This window comes from Cebus imitator, unplaced genomic scaffold (assembly GCF_001604975.1).
Source record: "Cebus imitator isolate Cc_AM_T3 unplaced genomic scaffold, Cebus_imitator-1.0 Scaffold136, whole genome shotgun sequence".
NCBI lineage: Eukaryota > Metazoa > Chordata > Mammalia > Primates > Cebidae > Cebus > Cebus imitator.
Window position 1 is genome coordinate 3,143,256 of NW_016107451.1, and position 24,626 is coordinate 3,167,881.

Sequence of the window (24,626 nt, forward strand, 5' to 3'; positions counted from 1 at the left end):
TGATATCTTTTCTTCTGCTTGATTGATTCGGCTGTTAAAACTTGTGCATAGTTCATGAAGTTCTTGTGTTGTGTTTTTCAGCTCCATTAATTCACTTATATTCCTCTCTAAATTGTGTATTCTTGTTAACATTTCATCAAACCTTTTTTCAAAGTTCTTAGTTTCTTTGCATTGGGTTAGAACAAGTTCTTTTAATTCACAGAAGTTTCTTATCATCCACCTTTTGAAGCCTGCTTCTGTTAATGGAACACGCTCGTTCTCCATCAGGCCTTGCTCCATTGCTGATGAGGAACTGTGATCCCCTGCAGAGGGAGAGGCGTTCTGATTTTGGGTATTCTCAGCCTTTTTAGGCTGTTTTCTTCCCTTCTTTATAGATTTTTCCACCTGTGGTCTTTATAATTACCATCTTTATAATTGGGTTTCTGAGTGGACGTCCAACTTGTTGATTCCCAGTGCTAAAATCTGAGCAACCCACTGCGCCGGCCAAAACAGCAGTGTTATGATTGATGGTGGTTTTCTGACTCTGCACCAAGAACCGCCACACCAAGGCAGCAGCAAAACTGCCTCGCTGGCCACAACAGTTGCACTGGCGACCCGTGGGGCTCCTCCACTGGGAATCTCCTGGTGCGTGAGCAACAAAAATTTGTCTGAAAGTGTGGCGTCCTCTCATTCTCTGTGCTTTCACTGGGAGCTACAATCCTGAGATGCTAATGATCAGCCATCTTGGATCTCTCTCCCCTTCCTGCAGTTTCTATGAGTCGGTCAGGCTGGTCTTGAACTCCTGACCTCGGGTGATCCACCTACCTCAGCATCCCAAAGTACAGGGATTATAGGCATGAGCTACTGCACCCAGCCGACCCTTTTATCTTTATGTAGGTTACCCTCCTTGTTGTTTTTAGTCTTTGACTTGTAGTCTATTTATCTGTTATAAATATAGCTGTATTCCCCCTCTTCTTTTGTTTCCAGTTGCATGGAATATCTTTTCCACTCCTTCATTTTCAGTCTCTATGTGTCTTTATAGGCGAGATGGATTTCTTGAGGGCAGCATATAGTTGGGTCTTGTTTCTTTATCCATTCAGCTACTTGGTGACTTTTTAAATTATTTATTTATTTATTTAGAGATGGAGTCTTGCCCTATCACCCAGGCTGGAGCACAGTGGCATGATCTTGGCTCACTGCAACCTCCACCTCCTGAGTTCAACCAATTCTTCTGCCTCAATCTCCCGAGTAGCTGGGACTACAGGCATGAGCCACCATGCCCAGCTAATTTTTGTATTTTTAATACAGATGGGGTTTCACCATATTGGCCAGGCTGGTCTCGAACTCCTGACCTTTTGAGTCACCCACCTCAGCCTCCCAAAGTGCTGGGATTACAGGCATGAGCCACCGTGCCCTGTATTTATTTATTTTTATTTTTTTGAGATGGAGTCTCGCTCTGTCACCCAGGCTGGAGTGCAATGGCTCAGTCTCAGCTCACTGTAACCTCTGCCTCCCAGGTTCAAGTGATTCTCCAGCCTCAGCTTCCTGAGTAACTGGGATTACAGGCACACACCACCATGCCCAGCTAATATTTTTGTATTTTTAGTAGAGACAGAGTTTCACTATGTTGGCTAGGCTGGTCTGAAACTCCGGACCTCAGGTGATCCACCTGCCTTGGCCTCCCAAAGTGTTGGGATTACAGGCGTGAGCCACTGTACCCAGCTGAATCTTTAATGCTAGATTACTGCCTCCTTTTGGGCTCTAGGTGGCACCTTAAGTCCAGGTTCAACTTCGCTCTAGTAAATGGTCAGAGCACTGCCTGTCCCAAATAGGGGAGGTATCAAAGGGATTATCCTGGGAAGGCTGTCATGAATTGGGGTCCATGCCCAGGAGACCTGGAGGACATACTTCCTACAGCCACTCTTATGTCTCCTTTGGCTGAGTTACAGAGCAGAGTCCCACCTCCTCTGTTTCAGGGATATTTCAGGGATATGCCTGTCTTCAGGGATATGCCTGTTTTCAGGAAGTTGTGATACTACCCATGGGTTAAGCCAAGGACAGGTTTCTGGCTAGGGAACCCAAGAAGGTGGGGAATCTGTTTGACTACCTCAATTTTACTTTTTCCAGTGTAGAAACCATAAGTTGAGAGAGATTTTCCAAGCAGTGGTTGCTTGGCAAAATGGAGGGAAGGGTATTACAGATGTGGAAGTTCTATTCTCCTACCATCTGCTCAGAGTGTTTCCACTTCTCTGTGACCTCAGGAATGGACTCATCCTCATGCTGGAGCTCTGCATTATTGCTGGTGGCGACCTCACTGCTGTATATTTCTTTGTCTCTTTTTGTTGCGGGGAGAGAAGCCAGCTTGCCTTTACGCCACCATTTTGGAAGACGAAACTCCTTAAGATTCTAAGTATAAAAACAATTTTGGTTATTTATTCTAATAGGTATCAAGATGTTAGAAGTTGGTACCTTTGATACATATGGAATATTGAGTTTCATGTGCTATAGCTCTGACCCATGTGACCTTTTTTACCTCGATTCAAGGGTAAAAATACGGATTTCAAAGCTATTGGTCCCAGAACATACTTCATTAAGTTATAACTCAGCACTTGTAACACTATAATATTTATTTACAAAGTGTCTGTCCTTCTCTACTAGACCAAAGGCTTCTGAAAACAGAGACTATCTTTGTATTCCTAGGACCTAGGCCATTTCCTGGAATTGATAAGTATTTGTTGAATGAATAAGTAAAAGAATGAATGACTAGACAATTGAAAACAATTGTAGCTCAAGGAAAAACATAAATTACTAGATATCAAGCCACATAATTTGGCAGTTCTATTTTGACAAAATTGGCAAAAAACAAAACACCAAAAAACCCTCACATAGCTTGGAAATAATCACCTCACAGAGAACAAACAAGATGTAGGTCTTATAGCAACAGTGATCAACAAGCAGGATCTACTGTTACGTGTCTTGGGAAGAAGCATCTAGTAGGTGATATAAACCAGAGAAGAAAGTAACCAGCCTCCATCTTGGTTTCAGAATATGATTCTGTTCACTGAAGTCCCTGTTGCTGACTTGCTTACGAGGCAGACGATGGATCTGGTCTGAACCTTTACTATTTTCTGCATCTGTCTGCATTTGGCCACTTGTTTGCTTGGACTTTTGGAACATAATTGCTTTTCTTTCACTCAGATGCTCTCTTTAGGCTTGACTCTTTGCCATAGTAAACTTTGCTTTATTTCACTGAGCCTCAGATTTGCTTATCTTTCAGATGGGGCTAGAATCATACATGGCAAACAGGGCTGTTGAGAATGAGGCACACCTGTCAAAACTCTGAATATTTATTCAATCTCAAATATTTATGGAGTTCTTGTCCATAGATACAGTGATATATGAGATAAAATCCTTGCCCTCCAGGATCTCACTGCTGAGTTAATGAGATAGAGAAAAACAGGGGCAGTGACAATATGGTGTATTAAGGAAAAAGCTGTGAGGCATACATACATATGGAGATCACATAGGAGGAGATAATTTGCTAATATCTGGCCCAGTGAAGAGCAAAGCTGATCAAGAGCAGTCTCAGGGTCTGCTATCCTGGTGTGTAGCCAAAAGCCTCTTTGCCACAGCCTACCATGAGGCCAAGAGTAGGGCTACAGCTATATAATGACAACGGGAAGAGACGGCACAGCAGCCGTAGCAACCCGAACTTCACATTAAAGGCCTAATAGGAAGCACACATCTTACCTCTCCTCTGCGAATATGAATGCTCCTTATAATTCGCTCTAAGAAGCCAATCTGCTGTGTGAGACGAAGACTATTTTCACGTAATTGCTTATTTTCTTTATCCATGTAAAGTACCCTAAGAATGGCATAAATCAATGGCATGATTAGAAATTTTTGTGTCATTACTAAAAACCCAAAATTCCTAGATCTTAGACCACTGTCCCTTAGACCACCATTTTAGAAGCAAGTTTGCCAGAATAATTCCCACCATATTCCAAGACCAAGTGTGATGGTTAATACTGAGTGTCAACCTGATTGGATTGAGTGATACAAAGTATTATCCTGGGTGTGTCTGTGTGGGTGTTGCCAAAGAGATTAACACCTGAGTCAGTGGTCTGGGGAAGGCAGACCCACCCTTAATCTGGTGGGCATGATCTGATTAGCTTCCAGCGAATATAAAGCAGGCAGAAAAACGTGGAAAAGAGAGACGGGCCTAGTCTCCTCCCAGTTTACATCTTTCTCCGGTGCTGGATGCTTCCTGCCCTCGAACATAGGACTTCAAGTTCTTCAGTTTTTGGGACTCAGACTGGCTCTCCTTGCTCGTCAGCTTGCAGACAGCCTATTGTGGACCTTGTGCTCGTGTAAGTTAATACTTAATAAACTCTCCTTTATATATATACTCCCCTTTACTTATATATCTATATAGGAGAGTTTATTGTGTATATATACATACATACATATATATATATACATGCACACACACATATATATACACATATATATATATCTCCTATTGGTTCTGTCCCTCTAAGAGAACTCTGACCAATACACCAAGTAAAAGTTAATAAGCTTTTGGGCTGTACATGGTTATTAAATACAGGTACAAGAGTATTAAAGGCATAATTCTACTCCTTGAAAAATGTAAGGGAGGATATGATCCCATTTAGGGGTGGGAATGAAACAAGAGAGACTCAGTATCCCTTCAAATATTGTAGCTACATAGCTTGTATCTGGTTCCCTTCTCATACTGATCTGATTCTGATTTCTTGTGAAGTAGAAATAGCAGCAGCAGCAGAAGCAGCAACCATGTTTCAAGTCCTTGCTGTGTATTTATGCAATATAACCTACCCACACCATAAGCCCTTAAAACTTTTCATGTATTAGCTCATTTAATATGCTAGCAACCTGATGAAATATACATTGTTGTGACAAATTTGAGCCTCAGTTTCCTTAGCCATAAAATGAGGAAATATTCCTTGGAAGAAACTTACTCTAAGGAAAACATTCAAGTCCAATCCAGGTGACTGTGTCATCAGTAGGGCAAGACAGAAAGATTATTAACATTAACGCAAAGGTAATGAGTTAATTGTGTTGGCTCCTGACTGTCAGAAGCTATGACAGTTTGAGAAGAGCAATCAATGATTTATACGGGACATCTAAAAGGGGAGACAGAGAGAGTAAAAGATCCTCAGAGATTCTCCAAGCCTGCCCAGAGGAGTGTGCCCAAAGCAGTGGACAACAACATTCCAGTCTGCTTGGCAGACTCTCCCCAGGCTATGGTGCTATGGTCTAGGCCAGGCTGCTGAGGTCCACATGCTGCTCTGTCACTGACTGGGCTGGGTGAGTTCTCTCACCTCTCTAGACCTTGGCTTCCTATCCATAAAATAAGGCTAATAGTGCCTCTGTCCTGGGATTGGTATCAGGATTAAATGAATGGAAGAGCTTAGAACAGTACCTAGCATATAGTAATTGCTCAGACAAATCTTATTCCAATTATTGGTAACATTATCTGTTAACATCAACCCACTCTCTTTGATTATAATTAAATAAAGTCTCCTATGAAAAAGAGAATGCTCAGGCTGGCTGACATGGCTTATTTTCTGCTTATAATATTTCTCATTAAAAATTAACCCACTGGTATCCTGTGGATTTCATGAATTTAAGTGACTTCTGTGAGATTCTCTCTTGTTCGAGCTTGATTCCACTGGTATCAAAGAATAAAAATGTAGGCCAACACACACAAAGTGACAGGTCAGAATGCACACAGCCAAGTTCTCAGTGAGGCAACGACATTACGAAACAGCCTATCTAAATAGCCAACCAGCCTCGTCCATGATATTCTTCTCTATAATTTAACAATTTCTGCCACTGGTATGATCTGCTGAAAACAGCAGACAGCAGAGAGCGAGTTATAGGGTAGGCTACAAACTCAAAGGACGGTCTATAGAACCATCTCTTTGTTGAGGGAGAAACATCCTCTTGTGGAGTTTATTGGCTCCCAGGCAGGATGGCACCTACCTGCTTTGGATTGAAGATATCGTCCATTTGTTGCTGTGGATCAAACGTTCTTGCTCTATGACTTGCTCCAGAAGTTTCCTTTTTTCTAAAATCAGGGTATCATTTTGGGCAGTGATCTGGTTCTGTATTGCCTTCTCCTAGGGATTAGAAAGTCTCCTAATTACTACAGCAGGAGAAAGAATTATAAATTTAAGAGCATCAGCCGGTTTCTAAATCTAGAAGATATTTTCCTTTATTTAATTTTTTTTCCTGTCCCCTAGTCTTTTTCTACCTGTTTGCTGACATTGTCATTCATTGTAGCTAGTTTGTCAATTTTCGAGAGGTTATTTTATGTCATGTATTTTTTTTTTCTTTTTCATGACCCTGAAAGTAGTGAGATTATGCTTTTTGTTTGTTTGTTTTTGTTTTTTGACATGGAGTCTTGCTTTGTCACCCAGGCTGGAGTACAGTGGCGGAATCTCAGCTCACTGCAACATCTGCTTCCAGGTTCAGCCTCAGCTTCCTGAGTAGCTGGGGTTACAGGCATCCACTACCACACCCAGCTAATTTTTGTATTTTTAATAGAGACAGGGTTTCACTATGTTGGCCAGGGTGGTCTTGAACTCCCAACCTCAAGTGATCCGCCTGCCTCAGCCTCCCAAAGTGTTGGGATTACAGGTGTGAGCCACTGCGCCCAGCCAGTGAGACTATTCTTGCAGTGATAATGCTGAAATGATTTCTAGCCTGATACCATATTTTATTTTTTACCAATGATTTTCCCCCAAAGCAATAGCTACTGAGGGTACAGCTAAAATGATAAAGGAGTGCATTTTGTGAAAAACCACTAATACTCTTATATATAGAGTCAGTAGATATTAATAAATATTACCTTTGGTGAGGGGTTTAGAGCTCAAAGGTGTAGAATTGCCAGTTCCACTCACTAAGGACCTGTCAATGGTAACAGGCAAGTGCCTACACTTTTGTGTTTGTTCGTCACCCGACAGTAGTGAGGAACAATCTCTGGCAGACTGGAGAAAGTCAGCGTTACATATTTCTCTCTCTCTTTTTCTTTTTTTTTTTTGAGACAGAGTCTCGCTCTGTCACGTAGGCTGGAGTGCAGTGGCACAATCTCGGCTCACTACAATCTCTGCCTCCTGGGTTCAAGACATTCTCCCGCCTCAGCCTCCTGAGCAGCTGGGATTTGGGCGCCCGCCACAACAACTGGCTAATTTTTATACTTTTAGTAGAGACAGAATTTCGCCATGTTGGCCAGGCTGGTCTCAAACTCCTGATCACAAGTGATCTGACCACCTCAGCCTCCCAAAGTGTTGGGATTACAGGCATGAGCCACTGTGCCCGGCTGTTTTTTTTTTTTTTTTTCGGGTAGAATCTAGCTCTGTCATCCAGACTGGAGCACAGTGGTACGGTCATGGCTCACTGTAACCTCATACTCCTGGGCTCAAGTGATCATGTGCTTCAGCCTCCTGAGTACCTAGGACTACATGTATGAACTACCACACCTGGCTAATTTTTAAATTTTTTGTAGGGTCAGAGGCCAAGTGCCGTGGCTCACACCTGGCACTTGGGAGGCCAAAGTGGGAGGACTGCTTGAGCTCAGGAGTTTGAGAGCAGCCTGATTAACATGGTGAGACTCCATCTTCACACACACACACACACAAACCAAGTGTAGAGTTCAAGACTGCAGTGAGCTAGGATCCCACCACTACACTCTAGCATGGGTGACAGAATGAGACTCTGTCTCAAAAAAGTTTCTTTAAAATAAAAAATAAAATAAAATAGTAGAGACAGAGTCTTGCTCTGTTGCTCAGGCTGGTCTTGAACTCCTGGCCTCAAAATATACTCCTGCTTCAGCCTCCCAAAGGATTGGGATTACAGGCATGAGACACTGTGCCCAGCCTACATGTTTCTTTTAAATAAGATACTAATGTAGGTCATTCAGAAAAGACTGGTAATCTATTATTATTATTATTATTATTATTTTAGACAGAGTTCTATTCTTTCACCCAGGCTGGAGTGCAGTGGCACAATCTTGGCTCACTGCAACCTCTGACCCCTGGGTTCAAACAATTCTCCTGCCTCAGCCTCCTGAATAGCTGAGATTATAGGTGCCTGCCACCATGCCCAGCTTATTTTTGTAATTTTTAGTAGAGATGGGGTTTCGCCATGCTGGCCAGGCTGGTCTCGAACTCCCGACCTCGGGTGATCCACCTGCCTCAGCCTCCCAAAGTGCTAGGATTATAGGCATAAGCCACCTTGCCTGGCTGGCCATCTATTATTAAAGACCTATAGGATGTAGATCAGATTGTGTTATGAAAAAAACTATTCCAGACTTTAGAGTCCTTCTCCAAGACCCTGCCATATCTAATGGTAGTCTCATCTGCTATAATTTAAAGACATTTAATTAATAATGTATTGGTAAGGATTGAGAAATGGAAGCAATCATCCCACAGATAAACCCTAGACAGATATAACTGGATTAAAAAGTGCACTGCATGAGGAAAGCAACTGACACCTTGTCCTTGGGAAATACTGTATTTTTTAAAACAAGCAAAAATTCCAGACACATGTTATGATAATAGGATAAAATGGGAAAGTCTAGTTAGAGTGGTCACAACAGAAGGCTCGACTGGCTCTTTATATAAAGAAAAAGCTGAAGTAATGAAGCCAAAAGAAGTGGCATTACTTTTTGAAGACTCAGAAAGTAAACTTGGCATGTTTATTCTCAGTGCTCTGGTCCTTGGGCCCTAAAATACATAAAATAAGAATCCCTAGGTTTGTTCTGCTTTGGCATTAAGAGCTCTCACATCAGTCTTCTCTGGGCTAAGTGGTTCTAATTCTGTTAACAATTTCTCATGTGAACTATCAATCCACCAATTAACATGCTTCTTAGGCCCTTCTAAGAGATTACATACCAAAAAAGGGAAAATAACATCTGTGAAAAATTTACATGCGCCAGGTACCACTTTAGAAATTTTATGTTTTAATACTCACAAAAACCTTGTGCATGGAAGGTGGGGACTATTTCCTTCATTTTACAGATGAGGAAAGTGATACCCAGAGACTTGTTCAAGGTCACAGGCAGGGCTAGAATTTGAATCCAAGTCTATCTAAGGCCAAAGCCCACAGTACCCTTCAATGGCAGTGAGCAAAAGGTCCAATTACTCTGTCAGCCTCTGCTTATTTGGGATCTCCAGCATATTTTATGAAGACTTGTGGTTCTTTGGGTAGATGCATTAGTTTTCTGCCCATTTTCTCATAGTTTTGAGTGCTAGGAATCTGAAATCACATTGTTGTCAGGGTTAATTACTTATGAGGGCTACAAGAGAGACCGTGCTGCATGCCTTTCTCCTAGCTTCTAGTGGTTGCCAGCAACCCTTGCTATTTCTCGGCTTGTAGCTGTATCATTCCAGTCTGTGACTTCATCACCAGGAAGCATTCTTCCCCTGTCTGTGTCTGTATGTTTTTCCCTCTTCCTATAAGGATAGCAATCATCTTAGATTTATGATTCATCCTAATTCAGGATAATGTCATCTTAACTAATTATATCTGCAAAGACCCTATTTCTATAAAAGGTCACATTCTAAGGTTCTAGGACATGAATTTGAGGGAACACTATTCAACCCAGTGTAGTCAGGAAGAAAGCTAGCATGACTGCTGAAAGGTTGTTTTCCAGCCCAGAAGTAAAATGCAAAAGTACGAGAAAGAACTAGTGTGATAAAGAAATAGGCTGAAGATATATCTGCTGGACGCATGAACTAGGATTGCTACTTTTTTTCCCTTTCTTTCTTCTTCTTTTTTTTTTTTTTTTTTGAGATGGAATTTAGCTCTTGTTGCTCAGGCTGGAGTGCAATGGCACTATCTCAGCTCACTGCAACCTCCATCTCCTCGGTTCAAGCTATTCTCCTGCCTCAGTCTCCCCAGTAGCTGGGATTACAGGCACCTGCCACCATGCCTGGCTAATTTTTTTTTGGTATTTTTTAGTAGAGATCAGGTTTTACCATGTTGGCCAGACTGGTCTCGAACTCCTGACCTCAGGTGAACTGCCCATCTTGGCCTCCCAAAGTGCTGAGATTACAGGCATGAATCACTGCATCCGGCCTCCTCTTCTTCTTCGTTTTTTTTTGCCCATGGGTGCTACTAAAATGGATTGCTACTTTTTCTTATATATTTTCCGTAGTCTTTTTCTAGTTCTAAGCTATATCTCAGTCTCTAAATGTTCGACAAATTAATAGCAAAAAAAAAGGATACTGCAAAAATCCAACTTATTTTTCTTCTCTCACTATTGTTTAGAGTATCAAGAGGATTTTTTTATTTTATATTTTTGTTAGAGACAGAGCCTCTCTATGTTGCCCAGGCTGGAGTACAGTGGCTATTTACAAGCACGATTATAGCTCACTGTAACCTTGAACTCCTGGCCTCAAGCAATCCTCCTGCCTTGGCCTCTCAAAGTGCTGCAATGAAGGTGTGAGTCACTGCACCCAGCCAATGTTTTAAAACTAAGAATGTAATATTTGTGACACACCTATTATACTCTAAAAATGCTTTGCTGTGTATAGTCAAGGAATTCTTGACCTGGAGTCCCAGGATAGTTGATGGAATCACTGAAATTACATAAATGTTTATGGTATCCTTGGCACATAGTGGTGGTATAAAAATTTGTGGAGTGTGGAAATGAATATTTTTAGGAGTGATGACAGAGTTCTCAAAATTCTGAAAGGGCTAGAGATCCCAAGAAGGGAAAACCTTACTGGCCTAGTCAGTTACTCTCTGTCTTGAATTTATGTAGTTTAGTAATCCCACAACCATTCTGCATTTGATTCTATTCATCTGTCCCATTTTCTTCTTATTCATACACTACTATGTCACAAGGGCAATAAGACAAGCATAAAGGAACCATGGATATTTAGAAAAAAGCTTGAAGGCAAGGATTGATAAAGGAGTAGGGATCATCTTTTTCACTGCCATTTAAAACTAACCCTGAATGAGGGCTCTACAAAGCAGAAATGAGTTACTGAGAGTGGTTTGGAAGTCTGTGCTCAGGGGTGTTTAAGAAAAGGCATTTCCATTTGAAGGCAAGACATTGATCATAAGTTGGCAGTACAGAATATTTTCAGTACTCGATTCAGTTTAGCAGCTCTAGGAGTCTTACATACTTTTGGTCAGGGCTTAAAGAATTACTCATTGAAAGATGGTTCAAAGAAAAGAAAACAAGGACTATGAAGGGGCCACAAACAATTTTTAAAATGAAAGGGCTTTCTCCAAAGGGGTGACCATGGGAATCACCAGTGATCTCTTCACCTTTTACTTTTTCCTTACCTTTTCTATTTCATGTTGCAGGATTCCAATTTCATCTTCAAATTGGTTAATTCTCTTATCTCGTAGTTCTACTTCATTAGTTAAACGACACTTGACTTTTTGAAGCTTGATTTTGTGTTGGTGATGTTTCTCATTATAGTTTCTATAAAAGTAAATTTCAGTTTAGACATATCTGAACACAGTTAAAATTTATTTTGCCTCCTCAATATGGACCTTTCTTGGGTTTCTTCTTCTTCCTTAAGTCAGGGGCCTGGCACTAGATGTGGATACTTAGCCTGCCTCACATCTTCTTGCCTTCCATGTCAGGGAGTGGGCCAAGGTTAACTCCCTACATAACAGCAGCTTTAATTACTGCCATGGACTCAAGTATCTGGCTTACCTTGGTCTTTTTTTTTGAGACGAAGTCTTGCCCTGTCACCCAGCCTAGAGTGCAGTGGCACAATCTCAGCTCACTGCAACCTCTGCCCTCTGGATTCAAGCGATTTTCCTGCCTCTGGCTCCCAAGTAGCTGGGACTACAGGTGCCCGCCACCACACCCGGCTAATTTTTGATTTTTTTTTCTTTTTTTGAGATGGAGTCTTGCTCTGTCACCCAGGCTGGAGTGCAGTGGCACCATCTCGGCTCACTGCAACCTCTGCCTCCCAGGTTCAAGCAATCCTCCCACCTCAGCCTCTCAAGTAGCTGTGATTACAGGCATATGCCACCACACCTGGCTGATTTTTGTATTTTTAGTAGATATGGGGTTTCACCACATTGGCCAGGCTAGTCCTGACCTCTGGTGATCCACCTGCCTCAGTCTTCCCAAGTGCTGGAATTACAGATGTGAGCCATCGCACCCAGCCACTTTTTGTATTTTTAGTAGACATGGGGTTTCACCATGTTGGCCAGGCTGGTCCCGAACTCCTGACTTCAGATGATTCACCTGCCTCGGACTCCCAAAGTGCTGTAATTATAGGCATGAGACACTGTGCCAGGCCTACCTTGGTCTTGAACTGATGGTTGTGGTATAACTTTAACAGCTAAAGTTATACCAGAAATTTAGGAAACTCCTTGATTTTTGATCCCTGATATCTAAATTTTGACTCCTGCTTCACTAATTCAGTCATTAACTTAAAATTTCCTCATTCTTGGCTGTATCTTGGACAATGATATACTCACTTCAATCTTATCTAATTTTCCCTATGACTAGGCCTGTTTTCAGTCCTACCATTGAGTCTGGACCTCTTCTTCTTCTTCTTTTTGTTGAGACAGGGTCTCACTGTGTCACCCAGGCTGTGGTGGTACAATCATGGCTCACTACATCCTCGACCTCCTGAGCTCAAGCAATCCTCCCACCTCAGCATCCCAAGTAGTGCACACCACCACACCTGGCTAATTTATTATTTATTTTTTATAAAGATGGTGTCTCGCATGTTGCCCAGACTGGTCTTGAACTCTTTGCTTCAGGCTATCCTCCTGCCTCAGCCTACCAAAGTGCTGGGATTACAGACATGAGCCACCCAGTGAATCTGGACTTCTAAAAGCCAATTCCATATAGGTCACTGTTCAAGACTCTGATTCTTATATACATCTAACTTATGGCCAATAAGCACATGAAAAGATGCTTAACATTACTAGTCATTAAGGAAATGAAGATCAAAAGCACAATGAGATATGGCTTCGCACACACTAGGATGGCTAGAATAAAATGATGGATAATAACAAGTGCTGACAAGGATGGGAAGGATTGTAAAATGCAGGCAGGAATGTAAAACAGTATAGTCTTTTTGGAAAACAGCCTGGCAGTTCCTCAAATGGTTAAACATAGAGTTGTCATTTGACCCAGCAATTCTACTCCCTAGGTATATAATATTCAATATAACTGGGAAAACATATGTCCACACAAAAACTTATACACAAATGTTCATAGCAGCATTATTCATAACAGCCAAAAGATTTAAACAACCTAGATTGCCATCAACAGATGAGTGGATAAACAAATAGGGTATATCTAGCCAGGTGTGGTGGCTCATGTCTGTAATACCAGCACTTTGGGAGGCTGACGTGGGTGGATCACCTGAGGTCAGGAGTTCAAGACCAGCCTGGCCAACATGACGAAATCCTGTCTAAAATGAGCTGGGCATGGTGGCAGGTGCCTGTAATCCCAGCTACTTGGGAGGCTGAGGAAGGAAAATTACTTGAACCCAGGAGGTGGAGGTTGCAGTGAGCTGAGATTTGGCCACTGTACTCCAGCCTGGGCAACAGAGTGAGACTTCATCTCAAAAAACAAACCAACAAACAAACAAGCAAACAAACCAAATAGGGCATATCCATACAATGTGCTATCATTCAGTCATAAAAAGAAAGGAAGTACTGATACATGCTACAACATGAACCTTGAAAGCATTATTCTAACTAAAACAAGCCAGGCACAACAGACCAAATATTTTATGATTCCATTTATATGAAATGTCAGAAACAGGCAAATTTAGAGCGAAAGAAAGTAGATTAGTGATTGCCTGGGTCTGGTAGTGGGAAGGGAATTGGGGATAGAGTGATAGCGAAAAAGTATGAAGTTTCTTTTAGGATGGTAAAGTGTTCTAATGTTGACTGTGGTAACAATAAAAAAATGGACAAAAGCCATTTTTTTAAAAGCCAAGAAAATGGATTAAAGCATCCATACTACCACTAGGCAAACCTCTTGGAGCATGACTGTGATACAAACAAAAAGAATATTGTTCTTTAAAATTATGGAGAAGCTGCTCAGGGGGCTGAGGCAGGAGAATTGCTTAAACCTGGGAGGTGGAGGGTGCAGTGAGCCAAGACCAAGCCACTGTTCTGTACTCTAGCACGGGCGACAATAAAACTCTATCTTGAATAAATAAATAAATAAATAACATAGGCTATACATTGTTCTTTTTTTTTTTTTTTCCCAAACATTCTTGTTCTGTTGCTCAGGCTGAAGTGCACTACATGATCTCAGCTCACTGCAACTTTTGCCTCCTGCCTCCCAGGTTCAAGAAATTCTGGTGCTTTAGTCTCCTGAGTAGCTGGGATTAGAGGTGTTCACAACCACACCTGGCTAATTTTTGTATTTTTAGTAGAGATGTGGTTTTGTCATGTTGGCCAGGCTGGTCTTGAACTCCTGGCCTCAAGTGATCTGCCCGCCTCTGCCTCCCAAAGTGCTGGAACTACAGGTGTAAGCCAACATGCCTGGACAGCTATACATTATTCTTTGTATCACAAATTTCAAGAACAGAAAATAATGAGTGAGGCAGCTAATCAGAAAAGAAATGACTTCAAACAATTCCATTATAGGCCAAATGGACCTAATAGATACAGAACATTTCGTCCAATGGCTGCAGAATACACCTTCTTTTCAGTACTTGTATCATTCTCAAAGATAAACCATCAGGTCACAAAACAAGTATTAAAACACTCAAAAAACTGAAATAATATCAAGCATCTTCTCTGACCACAATGGATTAAAACTAGAAAAAAATAACAAGAGGAATTTTGGAAACTATACAAATACATGGAAATTAAACAACATGCTCCTGAATGACCAGTGGCCCAATGAAAAAATTAAGAAAGAAATTGAAAAATTTCTTGAAATAAATTATAATGGAAACACAACATACCAAAACCTACGGCATATAGCCAAAGCAGTAGCAAGAGAGAAGTTTATAGCTGTAAGTGCCTACAGCAAAAAAAGAAAAACTGCAAATAAACAATCTAATGATGCACCTTAAAGAACTAGAGAAACAAGAGCAAACCAAATCCCAAATTAGCAGAATAAAAGAATTCATAAAGATCAGAGCAGAAATAAATGAAATTGAAATAAAGAAAACAATACAAAAAAATCAATGAAACAAAATGTTGGCTTTTTGAAAAGTTTAACAAAATCAACAAACTTTTAGCAGTAAGAAAAGGAGAAGATCCAAATAAATAAAATCAGAGACAAAAATGAGATATTACAACTAATACCACAGAAATTCAAAGGATCATTAGTGGCTATTATGAGCAACTATATGCCAGTAAATTGGAAAATCTAGAAAAAATGAACAAACTTTGAAACACATACAGCATACCAAAGACTGAACCATGATGAAATCTGAAACCTGAACAGACCAATAACAAATAATGAGATCAAAGCCATACAAAAAGTCTCCCAGTAGAGAAAAGGCCAAGACCCAGTGGCTTCACTGCTGAGTTCTATCAAACATTTAAAGAAATAATACCAATCCTACTCAAACTATTTTGAAAAATAAAGGAGAAGGAAATACTTCCAAACTCATTCTACAAGGCCAGTATTATCCTAATACCACAATCAGACAAAGATACATACAGAAAAACTGCAGGCCAATATCACTGATGAATATTGATACAAAAATCCTCAACAATATAGTAGCAAACTAGCTGCATGTGGTGGGCTCATATCTGTAATTCCAGCACTTTGGAAGGCTGAGGCAGGAGGATAGCTTGACCTCAGGAGTTTTGAGACCAGCTTGGATAACATAGCAAGACTCCGTCTTTACAAAAAATAAAAAATTAGTCAGGCATTATGGTGCATATCTGTGGTCCCAGCTACTCAGAAGGCTGAGATGGGAGGATTGCTTGGGCCTGGGAGGTGGAGGTTGCAGTGAGCCAAGATCACACCACTGCACTCCAGTATGGGTGACAGGGTGAGATCCTGTCTCTAAACAAATGAAAAAGCTAGCAAACTGAATTCGACAATGCCTTGAAAAGATCATCATGACCGAGTGGGATTTATCCCTGGGATGCAAGGATGGTTCAACATACACAAATCAATCAGTATGATACATTATATCAACAGAAGGACAAATGATATGATACATCATATCAACAGGACAAAAACCATATGAATTCAGTTTGCTAGCTTAATTCAGATGCTGGAAAAGCATTTGATAAAATTTAACATCCCTTCTTGAGTTTTATCCCATGATAAAAACTCTCAAGAAACTGGGGATAGAAGAAACATACCTCAATATAATAAAAGCCATGTATGACAGACCTACAGCTTGTATCATACTGAATTTGGGAAAACTGAAAGCCTTTCCTTGAAGATCTAGAACATGACAAGGATGCCCACTTTCACCAGTTATTCAACATAGTACTTAAAGTCCTAGTTCGAGCAATCAGACAAGAGAAAGAAATAAAGAACATCCAAATTGCAAAAGAAGAAGTCAAATTATCCTTGTTTGCAGATGGCAAAATTTTATATTTGGAAAAACCTAAAGACTCCATTAAAGAAGTACTAGAACTCATAAACAAATTCACAAAAGTTGCAGAATACAAAATTGACATACAAAAATCAGTAGCATTTTTATATGCCAACAGGGAACAGTCTGAAAAAGAACTTAAAAAACAATTCCATTTACAATAGCCAGACATAAAATTAAATACCTAGGAATTAGGTTAAATAACAAAGTGAAAGATCTCTATACTGAAAACTATAAAACATTAATGAAAGAATGGAAAGATATTCCATGTTCTTGGAATGAAAGAATCGATATTGTTGAAATGTCTATGTTACTGAAAGCAATTTACAGATTCAATGCAATCCCTACGAAAATATCAATGACATTCTTCACAGAAATAGAAAAAACTATCCTAAAATTTATATGAAACCACAAAGGACCCAGAATAGCCAAAGCTATCCTAAGCAAAAAGAACAAAACTGGAAAAATCACATTACATGGCTTCACATTATACACAGAGCTATGATAACCAAAATGGTATGGTACTAGCATAAAAACAGATGCATAGGCCAATGGAACAGAACAGAGAACACAGAAACAAATCCACACACCTACAGTAAACTAATTTTTGACAAAGGTGCCAAGAACATGCACCAGGGAAAGACAGTCTCTTCAATATATTGTGCTGGGAAAACTGGATATCCATATGCGGAAGAATAAAACTAGATCCTTATCTCTCACTACACACAAAAGTCAAATCAAAATGGATTCAGGACTTAAATCTAAGACCTCAAAGTATGAAACTACTTTAAGAAAACATTAGGGAAATTCTCCAGGATATTGGTCTATGCAAGAATTTCTTGAGTAGTACCCTAGAAGCACAGACAACCAAAGCAAAACTGGACAAATGGAATTATATCAAGTTGAAAAAATCTTCTGCACAGCAAAGGAAACAATCAACAAAGTGAAGTGACAACCCATAGAATGGGGAAATATTTGCAAACTACCCATCTGACAAGGTGTTAATAACCAGAATACATAAGGAACTCAAACAACGCTGTAGGAAAAAATCCAATAATCTGATTTAAAAATGGTCAAAAGATTTGAGTAGACATTTCTCAAAAGAAAACATACAAATGGCAAACAGGCATATGAAAAGGTGCTCAACATCACTGATTATCAGAGAAACGCAAACCAAAACTATAATGGGATGTCATGTCACCCCAGTTTAAATGGCTTTTATCCAAAAGGCAGGCAATGACAAATGCTGATGAGGATGTGGAAAAAAGAAAACCCTCATACACTGTCAATGGTAATGTAAATTAGTACAACCACTATGGAGAACATCTTGGAGGTCCCTCAAAGAACGAAAAATTGAGGCTAGGTATAGTGGCTCATGCCTGTAATCCTAGCACTTTGGGAGGCCAAGGCGGGTGGATCACTTTAGGAGTTCAAGACCAGCCTGGCAAACATGGCAAAACCCCCGTCTCTACTAAAAATACAAAAAAAAAGTCTGAGCATTGTGGCTTACACCTGTAATCCCAGCATTTTGGGAGGCCTAGGCGGGCGGATCATGAAGTCAGGAGTTTGAGACCAGCCTGGCCAATATGGTGAAACCCTGTCTCTACTAAAAATACAAAAATTAACTGGGCATGGTGGCATGTGCTTATAGTCCCAGCTACTTGGGAGGCTGAGGCAAGAGAATCATTTGAACCCAGGAAGCAGAGGTTGCAGTGAGCCAAGATTATCCCACTGCACTCCAGCCTGATGACAGAGCAAGACTCCATCTCAAAAACAAAACAAAACAAAACAAAAGTCAGTTGTAGTGGTGCACACCTGTAATCTCAGCTACTCAGAAGACCGAGGCAGAAGAATTGCATGAACCTAGGAGGCAGAGGTTGCAATGAGCCAAGATCATGTGAGACTGTTTCAAAACAAAAACAATAAAACCTAAAAATTGAGCTATCATACATTTGAGCAATCCCACTGCTGAGTATATAACCAAAAGAGAGGAAGTCAGTATATTGAAGAGATATCTGCACTCCCATGTTTGTTGCAACACTGTTTACAATAGCCAATATTTGGAAACAACCTAAATGTCCATCAAGAGATGAATGGATAAAGAAAATATGGCTTGGGGAGCGCCACGTGGCGTTAGTGTGGGCTGCTTTTGGCATGGCGGTGTTTTCTGGTCCGGCTGCGCCAGTCTTGTCGCTTAAGATGTCGAGTTTCAAAAGGAGGTGGTGCAGGTTCGCAAGCACGTAACCCAGGGAAAAAAACAAGGACAACTTACTCCTGGAGTCGTCTGTGTGCGCCACCTGCCTAACCCACTTGAGGAAACCCAGATCTTTTCCTATTTCTCCCAGTTTGGCACTGTGACACGGTTCAGACTGTCCAGAAGTAAAAGGACTGGGAACAGCAAAGGCTATGCATTTGTGGAGTTTGAGTGTAAGGATGTTGCCAAGATAGTTGCTGAAACAATGAACAACTACCTGTTTGGTGAAAGACTCTTGGAGTGTCGTCTTATGCCACCTAAGAAAGTCCATAAAGAACTCTTTAAAGACTGGAATGTTCCATTGAAGCCGCCGTCATATCCATCAGTGAAACGATTTTACAGAAAACGGAAAAGTATTTCAAAAACTAATTGTCAGAAGTCTACAAAAGGCCAGGTTTTACGTAAGAAGAAGAAAAAGGTTGTAGGCACTCTTGACACTCCTGAGAAGACTGTGGAGAGCCAGGGCCCCACACCAGTTTGTACACCAACATTTTGGAGAGATGAAAATCTGAAGTGACTGAAATGAATGAAGATGATAAAGATAATGAACCAGTTTTCAGACAGCCTGTATCCTGTGTAAAAGAAGAAATACAGAAGACTCAAACACCTACACATTCACGGAAGAAAAGACGAAGGAAAAGCAATCAGTCATTTTTAATATATTGTATTTTCTGAGAAATACAATATTTTTATGGGGGTGGACTTTGTATTTTACTAGGTACAGTGAAATGCAACCTGTGACAAGATTGTCAGAGGAAAAATACACTGTTTGGTCCAGTTAAGGAAAGCAGTCTGTAATTTTAGATTGCCTGCCCTTGGCTGAAATACAAGGGTGCAGACCGGTTTGCAGTGGCTTGGCTGACATTGCCTCTTTGTCCTGTTCTCTATTTTTCTTTTGACATTTCCTAGCTCTCCTTAGTTACTCTGCCTGGATAGAAAGGTGACCACTAAGTGCAGGCTTAAGTACAAAACTGCAGCCTTTTCTGTCACCACCAGTTAAGGACCACCAATTTTGTTTGTCTGTCTGCATGATTTGTCAGGGACATTAACTCATGAGGGTGCTTTAGATTTCAACATCAGATGGTTGAAGCTGGAAGTTAAATTATATGCAGAGTGAGAAGGCAGTTCCAGTGTTAGCACAGATTTATGTATTCAGATTTTAATAGAGATTAAAAAATGACTCATTTTTATGAATAATTTTAAATTAGTTTTCATTGGGCTAGCATGGATTAATAACCACCATTTTATACTAGTATCATCAGTGAGGAATTGCATTTCAAGATTCAAACAATAACTAGCAAATAAACTTTTTTCTACAAAAAAAAAAAAAGAAAATATGGCTTTATACACAATGGAATACTATTTAGTCATAAAAAAGAATGAGATCCTGTCATTTGCAACAACATGGATGGACTGGAGGTCATTATGCTAAGTGAAATAAGCCATGCACAGAAAGACAAACATCATATATTCTCACTTATTTGTGGGATCTAAAAACCAAAACAATTCAACTCATGGAGATAGAGAGTACAAGGTTGGTTATTAGAGAATGAGAAGGGTAGTGGGGGAATGGGGGGAGGTGGGGATGGTTAATGTGTATAATTACATACAAAACCAGTTCTTTATAAGAAATAATTAAAGAGGCTGGGTGTGGTGGCTCACACCTGTAATCCCAGCACTTTGGGTGACTAAGGTAGGTGGATCACCTGAGGTCAGGAGTTTGGGACCAGCCTGGCCAACATGGTGAAACACCCTCTCTACTAAAAATACAAAAATTAGCCAGGCATGGCGGTGGGCATCTGTAATCCCAGCTACTCAGGGGGCTGAGGCACGAGAATCCCTTGAACCCAGGAGGCAAAGTTTGCAGTGAGCCAAGATCGCGCCACTGCACTCCAGTCTGGGTGACAGAGTGAGATTTTGTCTCAAAAAAAAAAAGTTAAGAACGAATAAGACTATAGTCAATAATAATTGTACTTTTTTTTCTTTTTTTAAAATTGTACATTTAAAAATAACTAAAGAAATAGGCCAGTTCCAGTGACTCACGCCTGTAATCCCAGCACTTTGGGAGGCTAAGGCAGGAGAACTGGTTGAGCACATAGGTTCGAAACCAGCCTGGGCAACATAGTAAGACCTTGATTCTACAAAAATAAACAAAATTAGCCAGGTGTGGTGGCACAAACCTGTAGTCCCAGCTACTTTGGAGGCTGAAGTGGGAGGATCACTGGAGCCCAGGAAGTCAAAGCTACAGTGAGCTGAGACTGTTCCACTGTACTCCCAGCCTGGGCAACAAAGCAAGACGAGAGAGAAAGGAAAGGAAAGGAAACGGGAAAGGGGAAAGGGGAAGAAAGAAAGGAAGGAAGAAAAAGAAAGAAAGGGAAAAGAAAAGAGAGAAAAGCCAAATGAGTATAATCATATTCTTTGTAACACAAATGCCTGAGGGGATAAGTACCCCATTCTCCATGATGTGATTATTACGCATTGCATTCCTGTATCAAAACATCTCATGTACTGCATAAATATACATACCTACTATGTACCTATACAAATTAAAACTAAAATTTTGCTTATAAACCCACTTGTAACTGCTGCTAATCAGATTGTATATTCAGGGCAACTTGAATGTATGCTCCTGAGTTGCAATCTCTAAGCTTGGATCAAATAAACGCTCTACTTATATTAATTTTGCCTCAGCTTATTCCCTTTAGGTTGACAATGCCTACCTCATGAAGCTTTCAAAAAAGCCCAAAAGAACTGGGTTTGGAAGACTTCCAAATAGCTGAACACAGGTTCCTGGAGGGTGGTGCACCCAGAGAGGGCATAGAGCCTCCAAGCCCCTTCATGGAAAGGGATGCTGTGCTCTTTGCATCTCTTCCACCTGGCTGTTCATCTGTGTCATTTGTATTATCCTTTGTAATAGATGGGTAATATAAGCAAGTGTCTTTCCTTGAGATCTGTGAGCTGTGTGTCTTTTTCCTTAGCTGATATTAACCTGTATCCTTTCACTGTAATAAGCCATAACCATAGCTGTTTTTCTGAGTTTTGCACTTCATTCTAAGGAGTCATGAAACCTGAGGGGAGTCTTGGCAATTCCTGACAGACAAGTTAGTTTTTTTTTTTTTGGCCCCTCATATTGTGCCACCTGCTTTGAATAACTGTGCTCTGCTCAATCTATTTGAGATCCTGAGCCACAGTTGTCTGTAGGTATTTCCCTGCACTCGTTTGAACTTCCCTGCAGGCAGCTCTTCTTCAAGTATTGTAGTTCAAGTTTACATGTGTTTCCTAGTTTTATAAAAAGTTGTTTTTTAAATTTTCATTTTAGGTGTGGGGGGTACATGTGAAGCATCGTTACGCAGGTCAAAGTGTGTCACAGGGGTTTGTTGCACGTATTATTTCATCACTCAGGTGCTGAGCCTATACCCAACGGTTACTTTCTGCTCCTCATTCTCTTCCCCTACTCCTCAAGGAGACCTCAGTATCTGTTGTTTCCTTCTTTGTGTTCAAAACCTCTTATCATTTAGCTCAAGAAAAGTTATTTAAAAGAAGTTATACTAAAGAGAAGAATCTGACCCCAGAGCCTATGATCTTCCCATCATACCCTACTGCTATAATACTAGCAAAGGCAGGCAAACAGATATCCCCGATTTCTCCTGAGATACATTTCATTTTGTACAAGAACTAGCAACCAGATGGGATTGGAAGAAAAAAGCAGACTTCTCTAGATACTAATTTTAGTTAAACTGGTATGGAAGAACTACTCCAAGGGAATCTTCTGTCCTTGTAAGTTGAAGGAAATGAAAATATTTCACTCCAAAGTATATTTCCTTGATATATTTCAAGATACCTATTCAGAATAGCTGGATATACAAAAATAGTTGAAAATCTGTCTTTTGTGGGAGTAATGGGAAGTGGGGAGGGATATGGAGAATACCTGCAGCCAGGCTTTCTCTGAGTGCCTTCCTTCCCTTGTCTAGATCTAAGAAAGATTAACCGAGAGTCTGAAACCTCTAAAGATGTGAAAGCAAGATTGACCATCTATTCTCCCTGAGGGCTGCTATAATATCTGTGAGGTTTCAGCTACATAAAAAGACCACCTTTGCTAGGGTGGCCTCCTTCTCTCCCCTTCCCATAACCTGTTTTGCAATTATCTAAGCCCCCATTCTTTCTGTAATCTCAATATGGTGTATAACCTTCCATACCCCATTGGAGACTGGGGTAATCATTCTGTGGTTCTCCCCCATGCAGATTAATAGACCTGCATACTATTTCTCCTATTTATCTGCCTTTTGTCAGTTGATTTTTTCAGTGAATCTTCAGAGGGTAAAGGAGAACTTTTCACTTGGCCCCTGCAAAGTTATGTCTTACTCTGAAATGCATTTTTGCAAGACTTCTCCATTTTCCAAAATAGTCCACCTCTTTCTCCTACTTGCTAAGGGTACATAAAAGAGTCATTTTGCATGTTTTCCTTGAAGAGATTAATTTAGCTGTTAGTCAGATACCAAACTGAGCAGTTTGGCTTCCTGCAGGCCAGAGGCAAGTATACAAAGCTAGATATAGCTTGCTTGTCAGTGTATGTGGCAGTGACTGACTGCTGGGGTTGTACCCAATCCAATTTCTCCTTCTTCTACATTATAGACCCCGATTTTTTTGCTGGGCACTGGTTTACTCAGCATAGGAACTCTATTTTTTGGCTTTCCTTGCAGTTAGATGAGGCCATATAAGTAAGTTCTGGCCAACAGAGTATGAATGGAAGTAGTGTGCCTTAAAGGAAAATGGAATGCCCTTGCCTTCCCCTCTTTCTTTCTTACTGGTTTGAAATGTGGATATGGTAGTGAATTATTTTGAACTATGTGGATAAGGGCAACATGTTAAAGATGTTGAAGCAATAACAAGATAGAGGGAGCCTAGGTACTTGACACATTGATCCACCATCAGCACCTGCTACATAATATGAGGCACATACTTTTGCAGACTGTGTTCACAATTACCATAGCTGGGACTTAGATTCTTTACAAGGAGGTATTCTTTACAAAAATGCACACTTCATAAACATTCTCATTCTCTTTTTTACTAGGAATATTTGTTAAAATATATAAGTGGTTTTCAGCATCCTCCAGTCTAAAATTTCGGAGACGTAAGATCTAGCAGTGTACCTGCCATGCTCTGGCTTTCCCAGCTGTTCACAGTTGCTCTGATGTTTTGACATCATTTATAACACAACATGTACTTCTGAAACTGTTTTTGCAAAAATTATAACTGAGGAAATTATGATAGTGAAAGAGACCTGACCTAACCAATTCTGTCTTGCTTCTAACCTCCAATCTGTCCTTGTTCATTCCTAGGCGTAGGTCCAGCTAACTTTGGGAGAAACTGAGTTTATAGTTTAACTTTGAAACAAACTTGTTAACAGCTCTTTTCCAAAATAAACCCCCTTCTAGCCTGGGGACTAGACTGCCTTTGCCAGACTAACAAATTAGCCACAAGATTAGAAATTATGGTTTAAGAGTCAGTGTTGTAAACATGAGATCAGGGCTTGAGATATTTTGCAGACCCTGTGTTAAGGTGCACCAGCAGATGCCACCTAGATTGATAAACTAGCTCATGTGGTCTTGTGGCTCCTTCCCAGGAACTGACTCAGTGCAAGAGGACGGCTTCAACTCTCTGTGATTTAATCTTTGATCTGCTCAATCAACACTCCCCACTTCTAATCCCCTACCCACCAAATTATCCTTAAAAACACCAATCATCAGATTTTCGGGGAGATGGATTTAAGTAATAATACTCGGGTCTCCCATACAGCTGACTCTGTATGAATTAACCTCTTTCTGTCT

The 24,626-nt window shown here is 40.5% G+C and overlaps 1 protein-coding gene and 1 pseudogene across 10 annotated transcripts in view; one reads left to right on the forward strand and one right to left on the reverse strand.

The window, feature by feature from the left end:
* The window catches only part of CCDC30 (coiled-coil domain containing 30), a 188,876-nt gene that overhangs the window by 10,045 nt on the left and 154,205 nt on the right, over positions 1 to 24,626 (reverse strand). For all 9 annotated transcript variants that reach the window (XM_037743178.1, XM_037743180.1, XM_037743183.1 and 6 more), the window contains 4 exons: positions 11,323 to 11,464; positions 6,007 to 6,143; positions 3,730 to 3,844; positions 2,203 to 2,385 (listed from right to left, as the gene is read on the reverse strand). In XM_037743178.1, the coding sequence (XP_037599106.1) occupies positions 2,203 to 2,385; positions 3,730 to 3,844; positions 6,007 to 6,143; positions 11,323 to 11,464 (577 nt within the window). The remainder of the gene's footprint in view (positions 1 to 2,202; positions 2,386 to 3,729; positions 3,845 to 6,006; positions 6,144 to 11,322; positions 11,465 to 24,626) is intronic.
* On the forward strand, positions 18,699 to 20,117 carry LOC108313387 (annotated as a pseudogene). The gene has a single exon (XR_001829056.2). The product of XR_001829056.2 is annotated as an MKI67 FHA domain-interacting nucleolar phosphoprotein-like (transcript).